The 23,028-nt window shown below is 38.6% G+C and overlaps 1 protein-coding gene across 3 annotated transcripts in view; it reads right to left on the reverse strand.

Moving 5' to 3' along the window:
* The window catches only part of CD109 (CD109 molecule), an 84,258-nt gene that overhangs the window by 34,418 nt on the left and 26,812 nt on the right, over nucleotides 1-23,028 (reverse strand). For all 3 annotated transcript variants that reach the window (XM_030003996.1, XM_030004003.1, XM_030004011.1), the window contains 15 exons: nucleotides 18,162-18,201; nucleotides 17,436-17,520; nucleotides 15,100-15,196; nucleotides 13,882-14,017; nucleotides 12,902-13,011; nucleotides 10,939-11,178; nucleotides 10,485-10,586; nucleotides 10,328-10,390; nucleotides 8,656-8,832; nucleotides 6,005-6,157; nucleotides 5,181-5,255; nucleotides 4,666-4,726; nucleotides 3,981-4,116; nucleotides 3,099-3,216; nucleotides 203-316 (listed from right to left, as the gene is read on the reverse strand). In XM_030003996.1, the coding sequence (XP_029859856.1) occupies nucleotides 203-316; nucleotides 3,099-3,216; nucleotides 3,981-4,116; nucleotides 4,666-4,726; nucleotides 5,181-5,255; nucleotides 6,005-6,157; nucleotides 8,656-8,832; nucleotides 10,328-10,390; nucleotides 10,485-10,586; nucleotides 10,939-11,178; nucleotides 12,902-13,011; nucleotides 13,882-14,017; nucleotides 15,100-15,196; nucleotides 17,436-17,520; nucleotides 18,162-18,201 (1,707 nt within the window). The remainder of the gene's footprint in view (nucleotides 1-202; nucleotides 317-3,098; nucleotides 3,217-3,980; nucleotides 4,117-4,665; nucleotides 4,727-5,180; nucleotides 5,256-6,004; nucleotides 6,158-8,655; nucleotides 8,833-10,327; nucleotides 10,391-10,484; nucleotides 10,587-10,938; nucleotides 11,179-12,901; nucleotides 13,012-13,881; nucleotides 14,018-15,099; nucleotides 15,197-17,435; nucleotides 17,521-18,161; nucleotides 18,202-23,028) is intronic.

Consider the following 23,028-nt stretch of genomic DNA (forward strand, 5'->3'; position numbering starts at 1 on the left):
GTAACATTTGCAATACAAAGTGTTAATTCTGAAAAACTGCTTTCATAAGCTGCTACCTTTTTTGTGTATAGAAAAATAGGTTTATGGTCTGCCTACTGAAGAAAATATTAAAGTTCTCACAAGAGAAAGACGTGGTCTCCACCAGTGATGAAAACCCTGCAGTGCCTAGTAACATTCAAGTACAAAGATACTGTTATTTTACCTCAGCTTCTTCTTTCAAATAATTAAAGATGTTCACTTCCAAAATGAACTGCTCTCCTCTGATGACAGAGTATGGAAGGTTCAGGAAAATGAAGAAAGGTTGAAAAGCTTCTAGCTGCAAAACAAAATCAGCAGTGAACCCCTACAAACAGATAACTAGCAAGAAAATAACTATACAACTTGTCTTCTGATCCCTTTTAAATTCAGATGACGGAGTATATTTACTCGTACTGTACAGTTAACAAAATGTATTACTGCAGGGCTGAAGCAGAAGCCAAAGATGCTGCTGGCCGTTAGCACCTTTGTGGGAACTCAGCAGAGCCATTCAGATGGGAGCTGCTGATGGCTTTGACAGGGCAAGTTCCAACAGAGGCACCTGCATTGGGACTAAGAGTCTATCACCTGGCAAGTTTGGAAGCTGTGATCTGTCCTGGATCTCATTAAGGTAACTGTGAACTGTTTTTTGAGTGCACAAGTAATGGATGATTAAGAATCTGTCAGTTGCCCCTTCTCCATGTCAATTGGAATACAAAATAACTAACTCTCCCAAATTCTGTAATTCACCAACACCTTAGAATGATGTGTTATTTTCTAAGATTAATCTTGGCATAAGTTCTTTAGTTATATTTCTAAAAATACATCTTTTCTTAATTAAAAGAAAAACTGTAGAAATATACCAGCAAGCAGTTACTTTTATCTGTGAACAGAGGGGTTTGGATGAAGTCTTGGCTCTAAGAAGTCAGTGGTAAGCTCTCATCAAGCTGAATGGGATCAAAATTTCACTGTTTATGAACATCTGTACAATAAGAACGGCTGAAGCATGATATCCTTTATTATTGAAATGTCAACTAAAAATGGTTTTAATTTGGTTTTCATTAAAAAAATTCTTCCAACTGTTTCGAGTTTCAGATCCAAAAACCCCTCAGCTTTCTTTCTAGCTAGCAAATATTCCAATGTTTTCCTTTTAAAACTTTGAAAGGTGTTTGCTAAAGACTTCAGTGTCAAAAACTTCTTTAGATATTAGACATTAGAGAAGTTCTGATGGAAAATTTTGGTTAGTTCTTAGTCGAGGTTTTCCCTATATACCTATTTTCCTTGTCTTTTTTGTTTTGCTTTTTGCTAAAGCTCTTGCAATACTAAAGTTTTACACTCAGGACTGTTCTGGTATATTACAATAAAATAAGATAGGGTAAAATTATCAACACTCTGTGTAGTAGAAGTCAAAAAGAAGATGCAAAGCAGTAAATTACATTAAGCACACAGATGTCACTTATTTATTTCCCCATTACAGTTTTCATGCATTTCTTTTATTTGCTTCTCTGTATGGTACTGATTAACATGTTTCAGCCATATGGAACTCTAAGCGCAATCTAAACATCCCAACGAGGGTGAAGTACTGAACAGCGCATGTGGGTGATTGTAGTTAAATAATAATCTCAACATCTGTTCTACTTCTCAAATTTGAGGATGAGAGGCCAAGTATATATTTTCATACAGTTTGAATCAGAAAACTATTCCTCTTTCTGTCCCATCTCTGCCAAGCTGAGTGAAAGAAACAAGAATCATGATTCCATTCTCAAAGGAGCCTTAGCTGCAAAATCCAGATCAGGCTCCAAATTCTGTGGTGGAGTTATGATCAGGATGTTCAAAGCACATGTTCTGTGTCTGCTATAGCAGCCAACTATGAAATCTGGGGCTAGATTTCGGTTTGGATCCCAAAACTTGCCCCTCCCCAAGAATTGGAGGGCATGAGAACTTAAATAGGTAAATGGCTGTCTCCAAGCTATGCTTGCACTAGCCCTGGCATCAAGTTGGAAATCTATGACCCACTACTGCACAGTTTCAATCTTTCTAACCTTAGGCACTTAAGTGGAATTGTCTCAGGAACATAGTTTCTCTAGGATCTTTACATAATGAATGGAAGGAGATAACTACCTTCAGAGGATTACTCAGCATATATAAAATACTAGCTAAATGAGACTTCAAAAAGACATTCCTACTTTAAACATAACATAACATACTTTAAACATAACATAAACATAACATAAATAACTCTCTCTAAGTAGCTGTTTCCATGAATACGGAGTGAGCCAAGGACAACTGCACTTGTACGTTGGGAATCTCAGGTCAGAGACCTAACCTGAGGAGTGCTGAATTTAGCTTAAATTGCTAAACTCCTCGAACACTTGGAAGCACAAAAAGAGCCTCGGGGGACAGGAACTTAGCAGCAAGAAGCATCCCGTCCCTGTGCTGGCTCTCAGTGTCCCCTGTGCTCCTCAAGCTAAGTCACCCAAAAAGTAGCACCTATCTTTAGTCCAAGACTGGTTTTGACAGATAAATGAAAGCGAGGCCAGAATTTAGTCTTTAAGCAATTATCCTGTCCTCCCTCCTGGGGTAAGCACTAGCGGAGCAATGCACTGGCATGATCCTTCCAGCAGACAACGTGCCTCTCCCATCCCTGCCACCTCTTCCCAGCTAGTCTGTGCAAACCTCCCTGCATGCACTATCAACTCATGGAAAGCCCTCTCGGCAGAGCCAAGAAAACATGGAAAACATGGAAATGACATCCTCAGGCAGTCATTTGTCCCTTTCTACATACGAAGATTCTGAAGTGGGCACAGCCTGAAAGTGCTCTAACAAAACAACTGCTCCAACAGAATGACGCACCCAGGTATCTGTGTAATGTCTGAGATATTTATATGAGCAGGAAGGGGAGGCAAATGCAGTATCACATATGTCTTCATTGATGATGCTTTCTTTACAGTTTGAATACACACGGCCTCTCAATTACTTTATTAGTATAAGGAGGCGGCTGCTGTTAGAACTAGAACACAGCTTCCAGTAATAACCTACAGTGTTACCAGTGTTTAAAGCAAAACTGTCTAGTGCCATGGTACCTCCACTGGAGCAGTCGTCACTCCAAGCCCGCTGTTTTCAGACATCACAAAAGCACTGGCTACCCAGGATGTGATGGTATCAGGTACAATGACTTCCATTGTGGTGTCTGTATCAGATCTGATGGCAGAAGGGGAGATTAGGCTTTCAAAAGCATCCATTTACAGACATCAGTAAGTGGACACAAATGTTTAAAATGCATCAAAATTTAAGTCCAAACTCTCGGCAGGAAAAGCTGCTTATTATCTGGTTTTCTTTTCCTAATCATTTAGAAATATTTGTGATGGGATCAAAATGATTAAAAAAAGTTAAATTATTTTAAATTCCATGAATTGAAGGCAATTACAATGAATCACATTACATGTAATCAACTTTTACAGATCCTTTAAAACAATCCCAGATGATGGTTACTTCCTGTCTGTGAAAGCTGTGAAAGAATACAAGACTGTGCTTCATGACACAGGTCAGATTTCACCATCATTTGACAGTTTGAACTGCTCATTGAATTAGGTGCAGACAGGAACAGATTTCCCGTTCTGGGCTAATCACCATCTTCTCGCGTACTGTAGAGAAAAAGACTGGGTCTCCCTATGTGTTATCTCCCCATCTGTAAAAGGAATAGAGTTTCTTTTGTCTCCAGGATTTTTATCTAGTTTCTATTGAAACTACAAGGCCTTCAGTCAGGCATTGTCCTATTTTGTGCAGTTGTGCAATGCCTCATTTGGTGGGTCTCCAATCTCACTTGTGGCCTCTAGGTGGTAGTAGAATATAAATAATACTACATTTTTAACCCTGCTCTTCAGCACCAGGGCAGAATGCTAATAAAACCTACAAAAGAACAACGGCAAGTGTAAATCAGTTTCCATTTACTTCTAATCTTATACCTAGTTTTAGTGTCGATCCAAAGCCAAGTCTCTGGAAAATGTGTCCTCACATAGAGATTGCTGAAATCGGGAGGTCCATTTTTAGACACCGGCATACCATCACCGAAACCATCCTCTATGGGTATCATTCCACCATCTACAAAATAAAAAATATTGTCCTACTTACAAATATCTAGGTTTAAGAAAAATCAAATTAAAACAGTTAATAAAAGTCAAAGTAATACAGTGTTTGGAGTATAATCTATAGCTTTGTTACATATGGTAACACTACTCTGTGACATAAGGAACTATTTTTTTTTCTGGCTTGTTTTTTTTAAGAATAAAAAAAGTTTCACACAAATTTAAATTTCTACATGGCCTCTCTGAAGTGCTTATGGAACTGCTGTAATATAGCTACACATGACAAACCACTGCAACATGTATCAGCTGGAACTGCAAATAAAAACTCCATTCATCCTCAGGCATTTAAGGGGTAGTGTCACTCAGGGCAGCAGCAAAAAGGAAGTTTTTAAAATACTAGTCATATGCATTTTGTATGTCTTGAACCTTGGAAATGGTAATGGTTTGCAAGGCTGGATGCAGCCTGTATGCAGTACAGCAAGAAGACCTAATACAGGCCCTAACCCATGGACCTCCTTCCCCACTCAGTAAATTAGATTTGGCTACATTTATTTTTATTACTTACAAAGAAAATGTTCCTTATCCTCCTCAAGAATTGCATCAGTTGATACCCAAAGGCTGCATTTCTGGATAAAATTTATACAGTAGATGTCAATACAGGACATTCAGGACATCAACAGTGCTTATCTATTTTCTGTTTCTTTTCTTTCTTTTTAAGAAAATAAAGTCATCACAATAAAGCAACCATAGAACTAAAGCAAATAATATATAGGAACCAACAAAACTGAGATCATCTGAATATGAATATTGCCTTAATGACTGAAAACTTTTCAAAGGGAAGACAACATCAAGCATAAAGCAATCTGTATTTATGGAAGTATGAACATTTTTCTTTGCATTCAGAGTATTTACATATCGATAAATTTCACAACTTAAAACCCATATAAGCCATGAAAACAGTACATTGTCTACAGTCCCAAACTTTAAAAAGGGCATTTTCTTCTAGCAAGTGATGCGCAAATCACTAAGCAGTAAAAAAACCCAGCTTAGAATTTAAAAAAAAGAAAAAAAAAAAAGTACCTGAAAGACACCAAAAGAACCTCTGACCAGGGGGAAATACTGCACTGTGCTGTATAAATTGAGCTCATGGAAGACCTAAGACAAGAAAAACAATATCATCTGAAAAATGAATGCAAACTCACATTTTTCAGAACTTTCACTGTTGTAGATGCTAATTCATAGAACTGTACCTCAAGCAGCAGCTCACTTACCTCTCATGTCAAGAGGAAAGAATCTCTGACAGGATGAAGGGGATTAGGCTGCAATGGTTTCGTGATTAATGGAAGAGTGACCAAGACTATATAAGCCTAAAATAGGAGCCTACAGCCCACTGATATTCTATGGCACTTAGGCTATGTCATTTGAGCACTTTGGGAATGATGTATATTGTCAGCTCTTTCAAATTGTTGATGCACTAGAGCTTCTGCAAGTAAAGGGAATTTAAAAAGATTAATAATTTATTCTGCTCTTCAAAAAATAAAATTCTTTCTTTATTTTATATTACTAATTTTAAAGAGCACAAAGCACAAATCATTAGGGAGTTTTTCTGACTTGCCTTTCCTGAAAGAAGAAACTGCCAAGTGTTAACTGAGCAGTTTATCAAATGGAAGAACAATAAAGTGTTAACTGGAATTAGAAATGCTGGGCCTATTACCTTGTAAGCCTCAGAGTCTTTTCCGCTTGTGTTGATAAACTACTTGCAGAAGTAAAAGGTATTTGTGTAATTAAGGACTAAAAACCCTGCCCAAAGAACACCACTCATTCAGCATATACACTGTAACTTTTCCATAAACATACATCTTTCATACACGCAACAATGAAAACCTTTTTTCCCATTTACTTACAGAATCTTCTGTTATGTCACTACTTTCTCCTAGAAGCTTTGTACTTTTATCAACCACTGCAAGTCCAATTACTGACCCTGGTTCTGTTGTACTGATTTTAAGGGATACTTTCTCAGATGGCTTGACCTTATCTTTGCTCCAAGAGATTTTAATCTAGAAAAAATTAAAAAACAGCACTGGTTTAAATTATACAGTGATATTTACAGCCACTAACAACTCCGAGGAAGCATTTTCTTAGCTTAATTGCCTATAATTAAGACTCTGGATTTGCTTTTCCTAGGACTTTTGGGAAAATACTACAGCATTTATTTCACTCTCTTCCTCTCCTAGCTCCTCATTTCCTTGGACTGGTGGGAAGTCAGCATCAGGATCCATCGTCATTTCAACCAACTCTTAGTATACAAGCAGCACTGTCTTCAGCCACAAGGATACACCAGTTTCTACAGCTGAGGGCAGTAAAAGAAACGCATTCGCTGTTTATCAATGCAAACGCAGCTTGTATCGTATTTAGGGAAAGACTATTTTGGGAAAAAAATCATCCCTCAAAGATTACAACTAAATGTTCCACAGTGAGATCAATACAGAAAAGGGATATAAGTAATAGGTGCATGGGTAAGGAAGAAGGAAAAAAATAGGCTAATACAGCATCAGTATGCCTTCCCCAGGGTACTGAAGAAAGGAAGGGTCATCTGCTGTAAGGTGTTTCTAATACATCCCATTTCCACTGCATCAGATGACAATGCAGAATTTATGTTTAGAATTAACAATTTTACTCTTTTCCCTCATCAAAACACCACTACTACGAAGTCTTGAGGTGGAATTCAGCGCCACACTTAAGTTGCCTACATTTAGCTGTCCACGTTTCAGTTCAGTGTTTAAGTTCCCATCACACACAGAGCCAAAAGAAATAATGGAGACTAGATAGCAGTTTAGCTCACCATGAAGCAAAAATCCAAGTGGTGGTGAAGAAAACAGTCCTACAGGCTCCACTGACTGTACTGGCTGTGGGTGGGATTCAGTTACATAAACACGGGCACTCAGAGCCATTTGAGAAGTTCAGAGGTATGTAAGACATGTCCAGTGGTGCTGCCAGACAGGACACGTAACTTACCCTTCTGCAGCAGGCATTGCAGTCCAGGAAGAATAACTTAAAACCACACTCTTTTAGGGCAACTGATTCTCTGTAAACTGAGTTTAGACACGTAACTCACATACAGAGATGAGACTCAGTCATCTGAAGGCACGTGGAACCACTTGAGATGTCCCACAGCATGCTGTCTGACATTCAGTTCCCGTTCCAGAAAGGGATAGGTCTCCCATAGGACCTTTCAAACATCCACCCATCCCATGATGACACCTTTGAATACCCTGTGGCCTCTTGGAGGAGACTAGATCTCTGTGCTTAAGCAACTGAATCTTGACCCTACATGTAAATACATGTATTTAGACATCTGACTCTACAGCCACATCATACCCTTCTTCTGATAAATCTGTGTAATGGTATCTTCCAAGCACATTCAGTATGAAAATCACAGAGCAAAAGCAAACACACTAATGTTGCCAACATAAATGAAGCACCATGTGCTTCAATGTCAATGAGCATCAGACTGATTCACGCAGAAAAATGGTTTGTTTCTGGGTACACTGTGGCACTGCAGCTCTGTATATTTGATTTTACTAACTCATTTACAGAAATCAAATGCTTCGCAAGGCTACAAATTACAGAGAAAATAGCTTTCCACAGTACTGAATTAATTTCAGTGCCTAGCATTGAAATGGCAAAATGGAAATAGCTTGAAATTTTGAAGCCTTTGAGATCAGTTCTTTCCTTATCTTACATTTTTTTCACTATCCAGTGAAATATAGCAAATACAGTAAGGTTGATATTAAATTCTCATAATCTATCATCCCAATTTTTCATCCTCTCTGTAGATACACTAGGATCGTGTTTTTCATCCATAAACTACATTTAATTAAACTGGTATTTTCAAGATCAGGCCTTACCTCATTGCTACAAAATATAATGCAAACTTATTTGTGGACACTGCAACCAGTGGAAAGATTTCAACTTGCTTCCAGAAGGCTGAACCAAACTTATGCCTTTCTCATTAGAAGTATCTTCCTATATCTACCCTAAAACTCCCAAGTTTCAACTAAATTATCTTATTTGGGTTTTATTTATTTAGATTCTTCAGATGCTGCTACATAATAACCATAATCAACAAACGCGTGCCTGCAGCTTTCTCACCATCTTGGACACACCACATACAATGTGACCACTGCCTGGCTAGAACAAGGTCTTCATAAACGTTTACAGTTCCACGCTTAGAGCACTTATGAGTACTTTTCCACTATATTGGCCAGAGCAATCTTTGGCTCACTAATTGACCAAACTATTAAAAACACAAGGAGAGGCTGTGTGTCTGTTCATGTGGAAAACATAGGGCTAGTAGAAATTTCTTTCAGATATGCAATAGCTGGGCCCTAACTGCACTGGTATTATCAAAAGTCTTTCCAAGGACTTATGCAAACCTCAGATTAGATGCTCAGTGAGGAAGTTCTTACATTTACAATCCTATGATCTAAAATACTGTTTACCATGCAACAAACAGACAAAAACATGGTCTCAGACTCAAGTTCAATATAGTTACCTTGTTATCCAAAACAGGCTGAATGGGGACAGTGAAAGCATCATTTACAACCACACCAAGCTCATCAACATAGAATACCAGTATACATGCCGAAGGAGCCCAGGAATTTTCTGCTGTTAAAGTGAATGTTTTTGCAGCCTTTGTGCCATAAGCCATAATTTGTTCCTTAGATAACACCTGAAAGGGAAAAATGAAACACTCAATATATTGGTATCTCAGTATGTCATAAGCTCTGCAATTCCTTCTACAAATAGCTGTTAAAGTAAGAGACATACAGCTGTGATTTTTTTTTCTTTTACTAAGTGGTTGACCAGTTCTATGAGACTGGGTATGGAACTGGCAGGCAATGTAATATTTAAATATTAGATATAGATTTTTTCCATGCTTTAATTCCTGTATCACTATGTGGACAAGTAAAGAACTACAATGATGAGTGCACAGCACAACATATGGTGTGAGAACATAAAAATACAACAGTAATACCGCTGGGTCATGTGGGTCACCTATAATAGCGTTTAAGTTTGGATCATGAATACAATTTTAAAAGCACATCTCCCAAACACCCCTACTTACCACACTTTGGTTTGCACCATGGAAGAGTGTGAACTGGCGCCCACTAACATGTTCCAGTTAAAAACAGGCATTCATTTTACCAGATCATATTAGAGCTAGTCTGAAGGTATTTTGAAATACCTGGAGTTCAGGCCCATAGCATCAACTTTTTCAGTCTAAATCTGTTCCTATTGGACCATACCACTTTACTAATGAAGACAGAGCCATGAAGAGCAGTTCCCTGCCTTTGACTGCATTGGACCTGATTGCTTTTAAATCTTCTAGAGAGTGTTTCTATTTTAGAAAATACTCATGAATGTCCACATTTTATATTGTCCTAAGGTTTTCCTTATTCGGTTTACTATTAAAGTCTCTGAAAGAAAAAGAATTGTAGTTATCATGATCATTATGGTGTAGACTGTGCACAAGACAGGCATGTGTTACAGACGGTACAGGAGTCTGATGATGGTATATATAATAAACCCTTCAGTCCAGACGCTGTAAGATACAGTACAGCAGCCAAGCCGTTAAACAAGCCATTACCCAAGCCATTTATTTTAAAATACTTCCTACAAAGTTCCCTTGTTAACAATGCCACCCTGCCCACTGCACCACCCGTTTCCTCAGCAGGGAGGTCCTCCCGTCACGCCATGCCTGCAGGCTCAGCCCTGACAGTCCTGAACCTGCCCAGAGGCTCCGCCAGCCCCCTCCTTCCACCCGCACCTGCAGGACCTGCTGACAAGTCCCAGCTTGGGCTGCTCCTGGGACATCCCTGCCCCTTCTCCCGTCGCAGCTGCTCTGCACAGAGACAGTATTGCTCTCACAGTTGCACCTTGTCTCACGCAAGCAGAGATAATCCAACACCCAGATCAGAGACGTGCTTCTCCTGGAGAGCACCTCCTTACAGCACCAGCGGCATTTCTGCTAGGTAGCGAAATGGAGCTTTCGTTCAAAAAGGACCATCCCAGTGGAAAGGAAGTTTTTGGGCCACCTCTTTCACAAAGCACAATAAAAAATGCTGAATCCCTCTAACGTTCAATCACATTCCACTCACTGGAGTATTTCTCAAGTTGGTAAAAGTCATCTTGGATTGTCCCCATATGTAAAACCAGTAACTTACCAGATAGTGGAACTCCCTCACTGGCTTGTTGCTTGCAATGCTCAGCTCAAAAGGCTTCCCAGCCTAGGAAAAGCATACAATTCACATGGATAAGTATGGAAACATGAGGAGTAACTTGAACAGTTCTTATCTTGGCAAGTTTTGTCTCACACTGTACCTCTATATCCTGGCTCTTTGTTTTAACCTGGAGGTAAGTCTGGCTGGGGGAGCTGAACACATCATAAACACCTATGTCGGTCCTACTGCTGAGGAACTCTGCCTGTGAGACAATGCAAAACAAAGCTCTTAACAAAACAGAAAAATCTGTGTGATGTTCACATATACAGTACTGTTTACAAGAGCATGGTAGCCTTAATGGCAGTACAGGACCACTTTACTGCTTGCTTTGGGTATCTGTTTGGTTTTTTCCCTTGCTATCTTGGTGCAATTATTAGATCAATTTTTGACAGGTTCCTTCACTTTCTTTCCAGCTCTAACATGAATATGAGGTAAGGAAAATAACAGTAGGTGACATATCAGCTGTTGCAGATGGTAGGAACAGCATGTGATTGATCACAGCCCATTCAGTTTGGTGTGTCACTGCTCCAAAGCAACATATTACAAAGTAATACCTGAACTCTCAGAGTTTTTGTGTCAGACAGGACTGGAAACTCAATATCAATTATTCCATTTTCTGGGACCGTGTAATTCAGGACATGGACTGTCAGATTTCTCTCCTCTGTTGCCTCATTCTCAAGGTGAGAAAGCGAAGAGTGGTGAAAAAGCACGTCTGACTGTTGTGCAGTGATTGTGACAAGATTCTGCCTCTCTTCAGCTGTCAGCTGGTTGCTATCAGAACGTGTCACCTTTAGCTAAAAACAAAAAGAAAGAAAACACCCATCGAACAGGGTAAGACTAAAATGCACAATGCATAAGATGTAACAATATATTTGCACCCACATCACATCAAAAAAACAAGGGCATCTTCAGATTTCTCACATATCAGTAACTTTATTTTTAATCCCTTGTGAGCACTGCAGGTAGGCAAGTCAGCCAAGAAAAAAGTTATTCGTAACTCCAGGGAGTAAAAAAAGAGCAAAAGCAAAGCAGATGGAACTGAAAGGGGACCTGCCTTTCAGCTCTCCCAATTACTCTTCTTGTTGAAAATGCTTGTCTCTTAGGCAAATTACACATATCCTACCTACAGCTGAAATATTTAATTTTATTACTTGTATCTCACCGCCACAACAAAGGACAAAGTAACACTACGTCATGTGCAGGAAAATGTGTCAGATGAGCAGAGATGGTGCCAAGTTAGATGTCTTTAGGGATTCATCAAATGAGCTGAAGAAAAGACTTAAAACAGGCCCAAAATTGACAATCTGCAACTTCTTCACTCCAGCATCCATCAATCAGAACTACAACTTACATCAACCCACATTCAAGCAGATTCTCATCCATAGTAAAACCATTCTCCTTCTGCATTACACACTCCAAAAATTCAACTTCTACATTCAAAACCGAACTAATGTTTCCCTTTTCTTTTTCAATTCGGAGGTTGGTCACTCCATTACCTCTCCTCCTCTGCCACTATTTTCCTATCGTCTCTCTGTACAGCGTATGCAGATCTCCACTTACTAGTAATAGTAGCAGTTGTTCCTTCATGCTCCTCTGGGAGCATAACTGATACCTTCTTCTCTGCCAGCTGCAAGCATTGCTAAATGCCTCAGCTACCCCTCACTCAGCTCATCTTTGGAAGACGAAGAAGAAGCAGGTGAGAGCTGGAGTCAAACTGGGATGCTGGCAAGGAAAATGAAAAGGACGGAAACCAAAGACCCAAATGATCAGGCTAGCTATAGCTTGAGCCAATCTACTCTGAAAGTGTATATTCAGTCTGTTTTATTGGTATTTAGGTCTGATTTCTACACAGTAAAGGCTCAAGAAGTGTAAAGTTGATTCCCCTTTTCAAGCAAAATGCAGTAATGCAATATGCAACCTCTGCTAAATGTAGAAATACTGAACGCAGACTATGGACAGCATGAAGAACGTGAAATACTTCTGTGAGAAGACTGCAACTGGTATGAGAAAGACAGGACAGAAGGCAGAAAAGACACTCACTTGAGAGCAATGTGGTTTGATGAGTTTTACTGAATTTTGTAACAGTTGCTTAATTATATATATATGCATTATATAAAGTATATATTTGTGTGTATATATATGTATACACACACTTCCATATACAAATATTATTAGGAGGGTTGGGACTCAATAACTCCTCTATTGTTTTAAAGCACAGTCAACTAATGGAAAACAATCAACTAGAAACTGAAAAGATTTCTCTTCCGCAAGAATGCTGACAAACTATACTCAAATATATCCTGCCAACACTACAGTATTCCCTGTCACTTTATCCTTTTCTAGAGCAAATGCCTCTAAGTTTAGTATTTGCCAATATGTATCATGAAAAAGAGGTAATTTGAAAACAAATCTGTAAATTATACTTAAAAATCCGAGGCAAACTTTGGCATCTAAGCAAAAATACAGAAGTCGTCACATTTGTTTATGCATAGATCATAATAAAACAAATGAACTTACAGTAGCTATGAAGTTCAAAGAAGGTTTTATAACTCTAGAGTAGTCCACAAATTCAATAAAATAGTCACTTTGCTTTGGAAATATGATGGTGCTTGAATTTTGGGAGATTCCTGTTGAAGAATTGTACGTGTTTAGACAACATGCTTTTGGCATACATAATCCTTTAGCAGCAATACTATTTACTGTTCATGATTTTTAAAAAATTCAATCATAGTTTTCACCATTTCCACTCCTATCGCTCTTCAGCCTTCCAGCTAAGAATCGGTACAAAGGTGGTATACGTACTGGTACTGTCTGTCACAACGCTGAATAAGCCATACCACGTAGTGCTCTACTCTACACAGACTAAGTCAGAATGACACAAGGAAGGAACTTAGGAATCCCAAATCAGCCAACTTCACCTTGACAGGCTTTCTACAGAAAGTCTGTAATGGAACCTAGTTTCTGGGACAGGCAGAAATTTTGTACCAAATTATATTTTTCTAATATGCAAGGTACAGTGGAACATGAACTCACAAAAAGGCTAAGTTTGCAAATCAGTCCATCTAGAAGAGGGTGGACAGTAGACAAAATTGGGCCAGAGAATTCTTTCTACTGAGGTGTTTACAAACAAACAAGTAAGGTAAGGTTATGATTAAACTTAAGTTTGTAAGACTCGGGCTAATCCTAGCAATTCTTTATGCCTGCTTTTTTCATCAAAAGTGATCAGTCATTGATTTTAAGCCCCCACCTAAACATATTTCTTGGTTATTTAATAATTCATTTAGCATAGAACTGTATTCAACTGAGTTAACAGCTGGTTAAACTATTTAATATCTAGGCAAGGAACAGTTCAGATAATATATTTTTCATATAATATATTTGCATGTAGATACACATGACACTTTTCTAGCGCTCCAAGCCCTCCCACATAGTGGTAAGCTCTTCCAGCACCACCTGCTCTTTGGATTTCTCTCAGAAGACATCACACAGACACATACCTGTGAGCGACTCGGTGACCACCGCGATAATTTCTATTGGCTCTGTGTAATCACTGTCACCTTGGTGCCATGACTGACCAGCGTTCAAGTTTTGTAACATAAGCTTGTTACAGGTTACATTCACAGATCCATTTATCTGCAATGTAGAAAAAAATAAATTGTTGAGCCAACAAAGCCAAGGACACCTTTCCATCTACAACAGCTTATTTCTGGTTAAGTCCTGTATCTTTCCCCACATAGAAGTTCTGGAGTGTCAACACCAGAAAATTATGAACACTGACCTTTACTTTTTGCTTTCAGTAACCATTTTATTAAATCCCATAGAAGTTCATTACTCTTTAGAGTCAACAATGCCTTGTGGAGAAAGGGGTTTTTTTTTCCAATATCTAGAATTATCCACTTCTATGTGGCCAGAACAGTGGCGCCTATGCTTTACAGAAAAATACAATGAACAGGTCCCTGCCTGAGGAGGCGGGTATAGCCAATCCAACGTACCTGAGTTCAGAGTTTCTGTAGGCCAAGTGCTGCTGAAGGCACTGAAGTGAGCCAACTGCTGAAGTCAGCCAACAGAAAATGACAGGCACACCATGTAGCAGAAATCGAACCGGTTTTAAACACAGCCCACAGCTCAAAAGTAAAATGCCTGATTTTGCAAAGGGATACCCTTAATCTATAACCACTCCTAAGTCTTCAGATCAAAACTGCATGCCTTTTTAAATTTCATGCTCAAGGTTACAACTAGTAGAGTAACTCCAATGTAATTACTAGGCAATAGGTAGGCAAAATGCTTTGGTCTCTGCCATGCTAGAGCTCCACCTAGACAATTGCAGTGGTCTCCTCTGGCCTTGTAACACAGGGCTGAGCGTGCAGGGGCACACACGGAGCCAAGGAGCATTCCTGGGCACGGGTCCTCCACCACCTATGCTGCTATAGCAGCTCCTGCAAAGTTCTTCTACCTGGGCCAACTAGCACACTCCAAAATAACTTCCAGGCACAGTTCAAGGGACCACAGTGGCCAAGTATCATTCCCAACAAGCAGTCTGAATGTAGACACTTTATTCTGGAAATTGCAAAGAGTTAATACTATCCATGCAAGTCACTCCATAGACCATGCCAGCTGAACTCAGCACTTGAGAATGGTCCCAGGCATATTTAACCTACAAAAGAAGACACAGGCTTAAAGTCTACAACGCTACAAACTGCTAACAGAAGACTCACCTCCATTGTTGTTGTTATATTTCTCTTGTTTGTCCAGTAAGAGACAGAAAGGCAAGTGACCGTTACAGTTCCTTTTACTGGCTTTCCGTATGTGTACCTGAAACACATCAGTCAAAGTCAAACAACGTGCCACCTCCAGGGCTTGGGCTCCTGAAGAGCTCTCAAGGCAAAAGATTCTACTGAAATATTTTTCTTTAGCCTCAAACATGGCTAGAACACATTTGCACTTTGAAACATGGAGTTTTCAATACTGAGACCAGTTTATCGACACTAAAGTCAGAAGCCCAAAACCTGGAGAGGACACACAGTGCTGCTCTTTCCTGCACAAGAGCTCTATAAACCTATTACTATTGTTCTGGGCTGGACAATGTAGGAAAATTAACTATATTAAGCTAAGCTGGAAGCCAGTTATTGAACAGAACACCAATGTAGCATCATAACTAATATGAAGTAGAGTTAAAATGGGACGTGGAAAGTACAAGTGTTTTGCTTCCCAAATGCTAACACAAAATGAAAGATCACAAGATATTTGTACTCAAATTATTTAGTAATCACAGTCCAAAGAAATCATGGCATTATTACATGGCAAACATAATTTGCAGCTGTGGCAAATCTGAAAACTGTAACATATTCACTTCTTAGAATGCCATTAGCAACCTGCAGTCAGTGAGCAGTAATAAAATAAAAATTTTGTATAAATATTTCAAAGTTATACATAAGAGAAACCGCGATATTATCAGATTCAGACAGAAGGAGGCGGGGAGGGGAGCAAAATCATTCTAGTCCATCAGTAGTAATACATTCAGATGTGATAACTTTAAGTACTTTACATCATTATGGATTTGACTGGCAGCCATTTAAGAGATATCAAAGCTGAAAAGCAGAGGGAAAGAATAATCAAATAGCATAGTTACAGGAAGAACTCTGACAACACTGTCTTGCACCTGAACTCAGTCTTTCCAAGCAGACCTAATTACAGTAATAAGCTGCCATTAACGTTGAAATGATACTGCTATTGGGTAGCATCCCTGTATTTAACTTAATCTAATAATATTCCAGAGATGAGAAAGGGAAAGGGTTTTATGACATCTACAAGCATAAGGGACATATAAACTCTTTGTATACAGAGGCATTATGCCTATAAAAACAGTCATCAGGAATGAAGTCATTCCCTATAAATAATGATGACGTATCAGTAAAACTTTGGCACTGCTGGGATTCAATCTCACACAATCCACTGGCATCCAAGTCTGGATTTATTGCAGCAGACAGGTACACTTTCAAATACCTTATGAGTATACCTAATAAAGGAGCCAAGTACCCTGTGGAAGACCAAAACAACTTAGGAAACCAAATTCACATTGGCATATAATGGATTCCAAAAGCAAAGCAGATTGGGGAAAAAAATTGAGGAAAACTTTTTTAAAAAAATTGCCCCTTATGAGAAACCTAGATGGTTTATAATATCAGGTTGCATTGGCTCTAGGAAAGGAAGCCTTTTCTCAAAAGTCCAAACATTTAATTTAAATAGCTTGTTAAACAATCATTTCTGCATTTTACTTATAAATTGAGTGCTTCTTTAGAAGCTATGTATTTTATGCATTAAATAACCCATGAAAGACCTTTTATTTCAGGTCGTCTTGAATGGACCTATCAGGTACCTCTATCTGGCTCTCATCTTCCCAAAATAAAATTAACTTCTATTTGAGATTAATGCATCCTAAATTTTTTGTCTAGGTATTTGTTTAGCTGCAAAATAAAATATTATTTATACAATAGTCTACAGGTCTACAGTGAAGTCTCTTCTGAAGGTCTCAAGGGTTTTTAATTCTTCACCCTTTTACAGGTATAGGTATTTTGATAGGCAGAGAAGTATATACCTCAAATCCACAATGTGGATAAATTGGATCAAGAAGGATGTGCACAGAAGTTTGCAAAATTTTCCAAGTAGTCTAATAAAATATAGTTACTCTACCTATAGACCTTGACATGATAAGTTGGAGAGCACCGTAAAAGAGCCATAAGAACAAAAAAATGCCTCAAAATATACATTATAAGCAAAAGACTCAAGAAATTTTCTGAATAAGGTAGGTAAAAATGTCTTGGTTATAGTCTAGAAATACATTTACCAGACCAAAAAAACTAACTAGAAGTCTGAATATCTATCTAGCATTATTACAAAAAAATCCAGTAAGTAGAAATGGATGCTAGCCAACTAATTTTGACTAGAAGGCACTTTTTTAGCATTCTAAATATAAGTTTTCACTTTGACACTTAGAGACCCACAATCATTTTCTTAAGAGTGAGGGTGACAATGGTATCAATAATTTACTTACTTTGCAGTGACAACACCAGTTACATCTTCCTCTCTCAAAGAGTAGTATAATGGTGTTGTTATCATAACATCAAATTTTGGTAAAACTAAAAAAAAAAAATAAAAAATTACAGAAAGCATTAAATTCACACAAGAAATAACATCTTTTTCTTTTTTTAAGTAATAAGGGTAGAACATGTAATATGATAGACTACTACAGTTTCCTAAGGAATATGAAGAAAGATATATTTTTAACCCAACCTTATTCATGCCCCAGACTAAGACGTTTTGTTGAAAGGATAACAAGCATCATAAGAGCAGTCTGCACACAAGCTTGGAAGACTGAAATAGAAAACGTTTAGCTTATTCGGCATTTACAAAATCATCAGCAAGCTTCACGATCAGACATTTATACAGATATTTTGGGAAGAACACATTGCCTGCATGATCCTGGAAAAACAGGGACAATAACTGCATCTCATAGACTTAATATAAGTACTTTAAAGATTGCATGACATCCAGACACTACAGTAGTAGGTCATTAAAACTACCAAAGATAAACAGGGCAGCTGATAGGACAATGTTCCTCTCAGGACACAGGATCAGTCTCAGAGAAGCAAGAGATTTGGAAATTAGACTTTCCAGGAGTATTCAAAAGGTTCGTGCTAGCCAAGGGAAGCTAGTCTAAACTAATGGAGAATCAACTACCAATTTTGGTCGCTACTAAATGCCCTTAAGTAACACTTACCATATTCCATCACTTTAAATCTTTGATAATGAACTTGACCCTAATGAAAAAAAATCATATGAGAAAATACATACAATTGTGGTTAAATTACCAAGTTTAACATACCCTCTAGGCCAAATCCCACCCATATTCAAGTTAAATTACAATTTCTGACATGATGTGATTTTAAATCATGGCTCAACCATTATCAGCTCCTGTTACGGATCTCCTGTAGGAACCAGTAGTATATATTTGTACCACAGAAGGACACAGAAGCTCACATGTGGCACACTGTAAGGCTCTTCACATATAATGAAGGGCTTGGGGAGCTTCAGATCTGCAGACATCTACGTATGCCTGCTTTTTGTATAAAGAAACAAATATCCAAGCTAGCTAGCATAAAACTACCTAGCATAAGTACTCACAGTCATCATGATGAACCATGACTGACCTACCAGCAGTACCTTTACTAGCTCATTTAAAATTAACTCAAGTATTTCTACACAAAAGAGAAGCTCCTACAGTATTCTAGAGGACAAGACCATTTCAAAAGCATGTATAATCACAAGGTTCTTCATTTATTCAAAAAGGCAGCTAAAATTTTCTTACAGTCTACAGTGCATACTTACTTCAGCAGAGACACTCTTGGGTTATATCTTCCTGTCTTGTTTATTTGTTAGTTAAAAATCATTGGAAGAAATAAACAACCATACAATATATTGTTACTTGTGTTCTCTTCTATTTTCCTATTTTTCTAATTTTTTCACTTATTTCCTGATTTTATCAGGAGGGTATCTGAAAGCATATTCTGGCACATCTTTGAGATGTGGTACATCAGGCCATATGTGGCACATAGTTGGGAAATTAATCTTAAAGGTTTTTTTTCACTCTCTGAACATTAAAAATTCAGCAGCTATTTTTATTCTTTGGTACAATGACAGCAGGCCAAAAAGTCACAGTAGTCAGCCACATTTTGTTGTCTTACTCAGTTGTTCTTCCTTGCTAAAGTACGAGTAATTCAAGTTGCACCAGGGGACGTTTAAATTGAATATTAGGAAAAATTTCTTCACCGAAAGGGTTATCAAACATTGGAACAGGCTGCCCAGGGAAGTGGTGGAGTCACCATCCCTGGAGGTATTTAAAAGACATGTAGATGTGGCAATTAGGGACACGGTTTAGTGGTGAACTTGGCAGTGCTAAGTTAACAGTTGGACTTGATGATCTTAAAGGTCTTTTCCAACCTAAATGATTCTATGATTTTATGATTCTGACCAAGCATGTACGTCATTTGTCTGCAGACATATAACCCTCCTTCAATAATTTTTTTACAGCATCATACCAAAAGCTGCCATCAGCAGGGAAATGGCATGACATGATTTACCAGCAGCACCTAGAACTGGAGCTCTGAATCTCAGCTGATCTGCTTGACACAGCGATTACACTGGAGCAACGATTTTCCAAGAGGAAAATCTGAGCTCAGCCAGGCTGGAAAAATGGGCTGAGAAACCGAAGAAGTCTCCACTTCCCAAAGGACAGAAAGGGAGAGGCTCCTTTTGAAAGCCTATTTTGCCTCTTCGCGTAAGAGTCTTCTGGGAAAGAGGGGAAAGATCAAGAGAGACAACAGTCTGTCACTAGGAGGTGGCTATTTTGAAAGGTTAATATCGTCAGCTGCTGCTCAATTGCACGATGAGGTTATGTTGATGTGGAGCTCAGAAATCTGATTACTTTGATTATTTCTGAGAACAGTGACACTACTACAAGTTACCATGCGTCCTGGAGTATCTCAGTGAACACGGTTTGAAATGTGGGGCAAAGGAGACAGAATACGGATAACCAATTGTCAGGTAGCATCAAGATATGTCAGATGGGAATGAGTCTCTGTGGCAAGAGAGGATAAACTTAGAACTCCTGTGGGAAATACCCCAGGACCAGGATCTAAGCTGGAAACAATTATAACTGATCTCTCTTACCTGATCAATGGCTTTGCAAATTAAGCATCTCAGACCACACTAAGACCCCTGTACCTCTATATTTACACTTTTCCTAGCAAAAGACTTCTATCAAAATAAAAATCAGATTGCTACTGATTTCATTATTAAGTCACCGATCACCAAAATAACTGTCGTATTTATATTCCTAGGCTTGAAAAGATATATGCCAAATCTGCTATTTTCACAACATTTGTGCAAATCATAATCCCTACAACACAAAATGCTACAGCACTGATATGCAGTCCACAATCTGATTACTATCAGGTAATCTTAGGAAAATGACCTGTAGTGCATTTATCTCATGTCTGCTTCTCTGTACATCTTTTATTTCCAATGTCAAGCATATATATGCCACCCTTGCCGTTAACCAAACCATTAACAGAACGTTACCCCAGCTGGCAGGATGAAAAAGCATCTCCCTTGAAAATGAGATTTTGTTTCACATTACCTTAAAAGTCAAAAAAAAAAAAAAAAAGTAAAAGCTAAGAGAACTTTAAGCAGTAGAAAACAGAGATTAAAGTGAGACTAGCGCTCTTGGCTGCACCTTCTCTAAAATGACAACCTTTATGACAGAAAGCAAGCCGTGCTTCACAGTGCAGGGAAAGGAAAATACCCTACTAGGTCATCTTGATGATTTGAACACCAAGCCACATTTCCCACTAACACAGACTTTTCAGCCAAACTGGTTTGGAATAGGACAAGTAACAGCACTTCAACCACTCCGTATCAGTTTAGTTCCTCAGGGCAGGGCTGTGTCTCTGGCAAATATTGTTCAAATATTTTGGAGTGGAAGTTGTTAAACCAGTTTCCAGGAGTGGTGGCTTTTAAGACAAGCAGTTAGTTATATATACAACCCAAGAGAGATTTTTTTTTTTTTTACAATAGGAAAACACCACCACACTTATTCCACTTGTTTCCAGAGGTGCTTTATTCTAGTACAGTTTTAGTCTTCCATGCCTTCTCCTGCTTCTCAAACACACTCACCCTTCCAGGCTATTAGCATTTTGCTCTAAATCAGCATTTCTTAAACTGCAAAACATCTATTACATTCTGTGCACATTGCCCAGAGTATTAAGAAAACAGTGCCAAAAAGAGATCCATATAAGTATTCTGAGATCCTGAGGATGATGGAGACTTTCTGCACTTGAGCCTTAGATGCTGTGGATCTTTCCATCTAACAATCGCTAACAACTACGGTCCAGATTTTGCTCCGCTGTGGTGAACCAGTAGTATTTGAAGTCATTTGGGTCTAATCCAACCAGTGAGATCACAGGAATTGTTCTCCCCAAATTTTTTCTTCTTCTTTGGCAATTGAAAGTCCCTAAAACGAATCTGGTCTAGGTCCATTTTCTTACTTGTTTCTGACATTTACGTGCGTCACAAGTTATAGCATCGGGAAAGACTCTGGGTGTGGTCTCAGGGCTTTGCCCTGAAAAAGCACAGTGCTGGCACCGGCTGTATTCCCGTGGCTGCATCGCCATCGCACAGCCCCCGTCAGAAACATTCCTCTGCCTCTGCTTTGCAGCTAAATAAAATAGATTTTTATCTAGACAGAATTAACAGAAGCATTTTGTGATCACTTTCGTGCTTTATTTTCACATGCAGGCAATAAACCCCGAAATAAAATACTGTATGAATTCCCAAACTTCTGTTCGAATCCACCAGCACGGTCTCCAGAAACTAAGAGTCCCACCAATGTCAGATCCTGATTAAATATCAGTGCTCATTTGCAAACTACTGAATACACAGCCAGTTCCAAAGGTTTTATGTACAGTCTGATTTTGAAGGAAGGTGACACTTTTTTTAAGTAATGGTATATATAACCTTAAACTCAATGGATCAAATGTGAAATCTGTAGCTGACCTAGCAGTAAAACATCACTGTGGATACACTGTAACATACATAAAACCTCAAAAGTTAAAAAATTCAAAGTGTAAAGTATATAATAAAACCCACCTGATTTTGAAAGTTGCTTTCTACCTGAAGCTTTTAAAAATATATAATACTCTTCAAAAATATTTTAGAAAGCCCTTGTTGCACCTGAAACATTACTACTCTTCAATATTTGATCATAAATTTCCAAATAACAACTTCCATAAAATTAGATTACAAAATGCCTTGTAACTAGGAACAAATTCTGGTTGGAGATACCTACTACTAAAACTCAGCAACTAAAAGCCTTTCAGCAACAGGCTCCACAACAGGAAATATAAGATATCCAACTAAAATACAAGGTGAAGACTTCGGAACCAGACTGTAATTACTGTGTCTTGTGTTTTCTCGGAACAGCTGTGCTAACACCTGAACTCTTATTAAAAAGTACTACAGGACATTTAACAGCAGCAAGCAGCCAGAACCTGATTTGAAACAGGATTCAGAAGCAGTACTTCCAGGAATCCAACTCAGTACACTTGGGAACTGATCTGTAACCACTAGAAGGTAAATGTTATTTAGTGACTTAACAACACTCTTTAAAGACAAGAGGGAAACCTGAGATAAATGCTGGACTGCTGACTATTTAACTAGAAAGCTCAGGTCATGGCATCAGGATAGCTAAGTCATGCGGAGATCAGCCTGGGTTTGCCATCTGAAGGTGTTCCTAAAGCCCTGAGTAGATCCATAAGCTGCGCTGGATGCCATGCGCACCCAGGGCTAGCAGTACTAGTTAAGGATAGGCAGGTAGATCTGTTAAAAATGCCAGACATATACTAATTATTCCTTAGTACTAAATCCAAATTCTCAGTGACCTCTGTTTTCAGGAAGGGATTGGTGAATCTATGCAACTTTCTATATGACACAGAAAAGAACTGTACCTTCCTTGGACAGCAGAACAGCTGCAGAACAGCGAGGAATATCCAGGCAATAGCTAGGAATATCACTCAGAGTGATCCGGGTCA

The sequence above is a fragment of the Aquila chrysaetos genome, chromosome 2, assembly GCF_900496995.4.
Source record: "Aquila chrysaetos chrysaetos chromosome 2, bAquChr1.4, whole genome shotgun sequence".
Lineage (NCBI taxonomy): Eukaryota > Metazoa > Chordata > Aves > Accipitriformes > Accipitridae > Aquila > Aquila chrysaetos.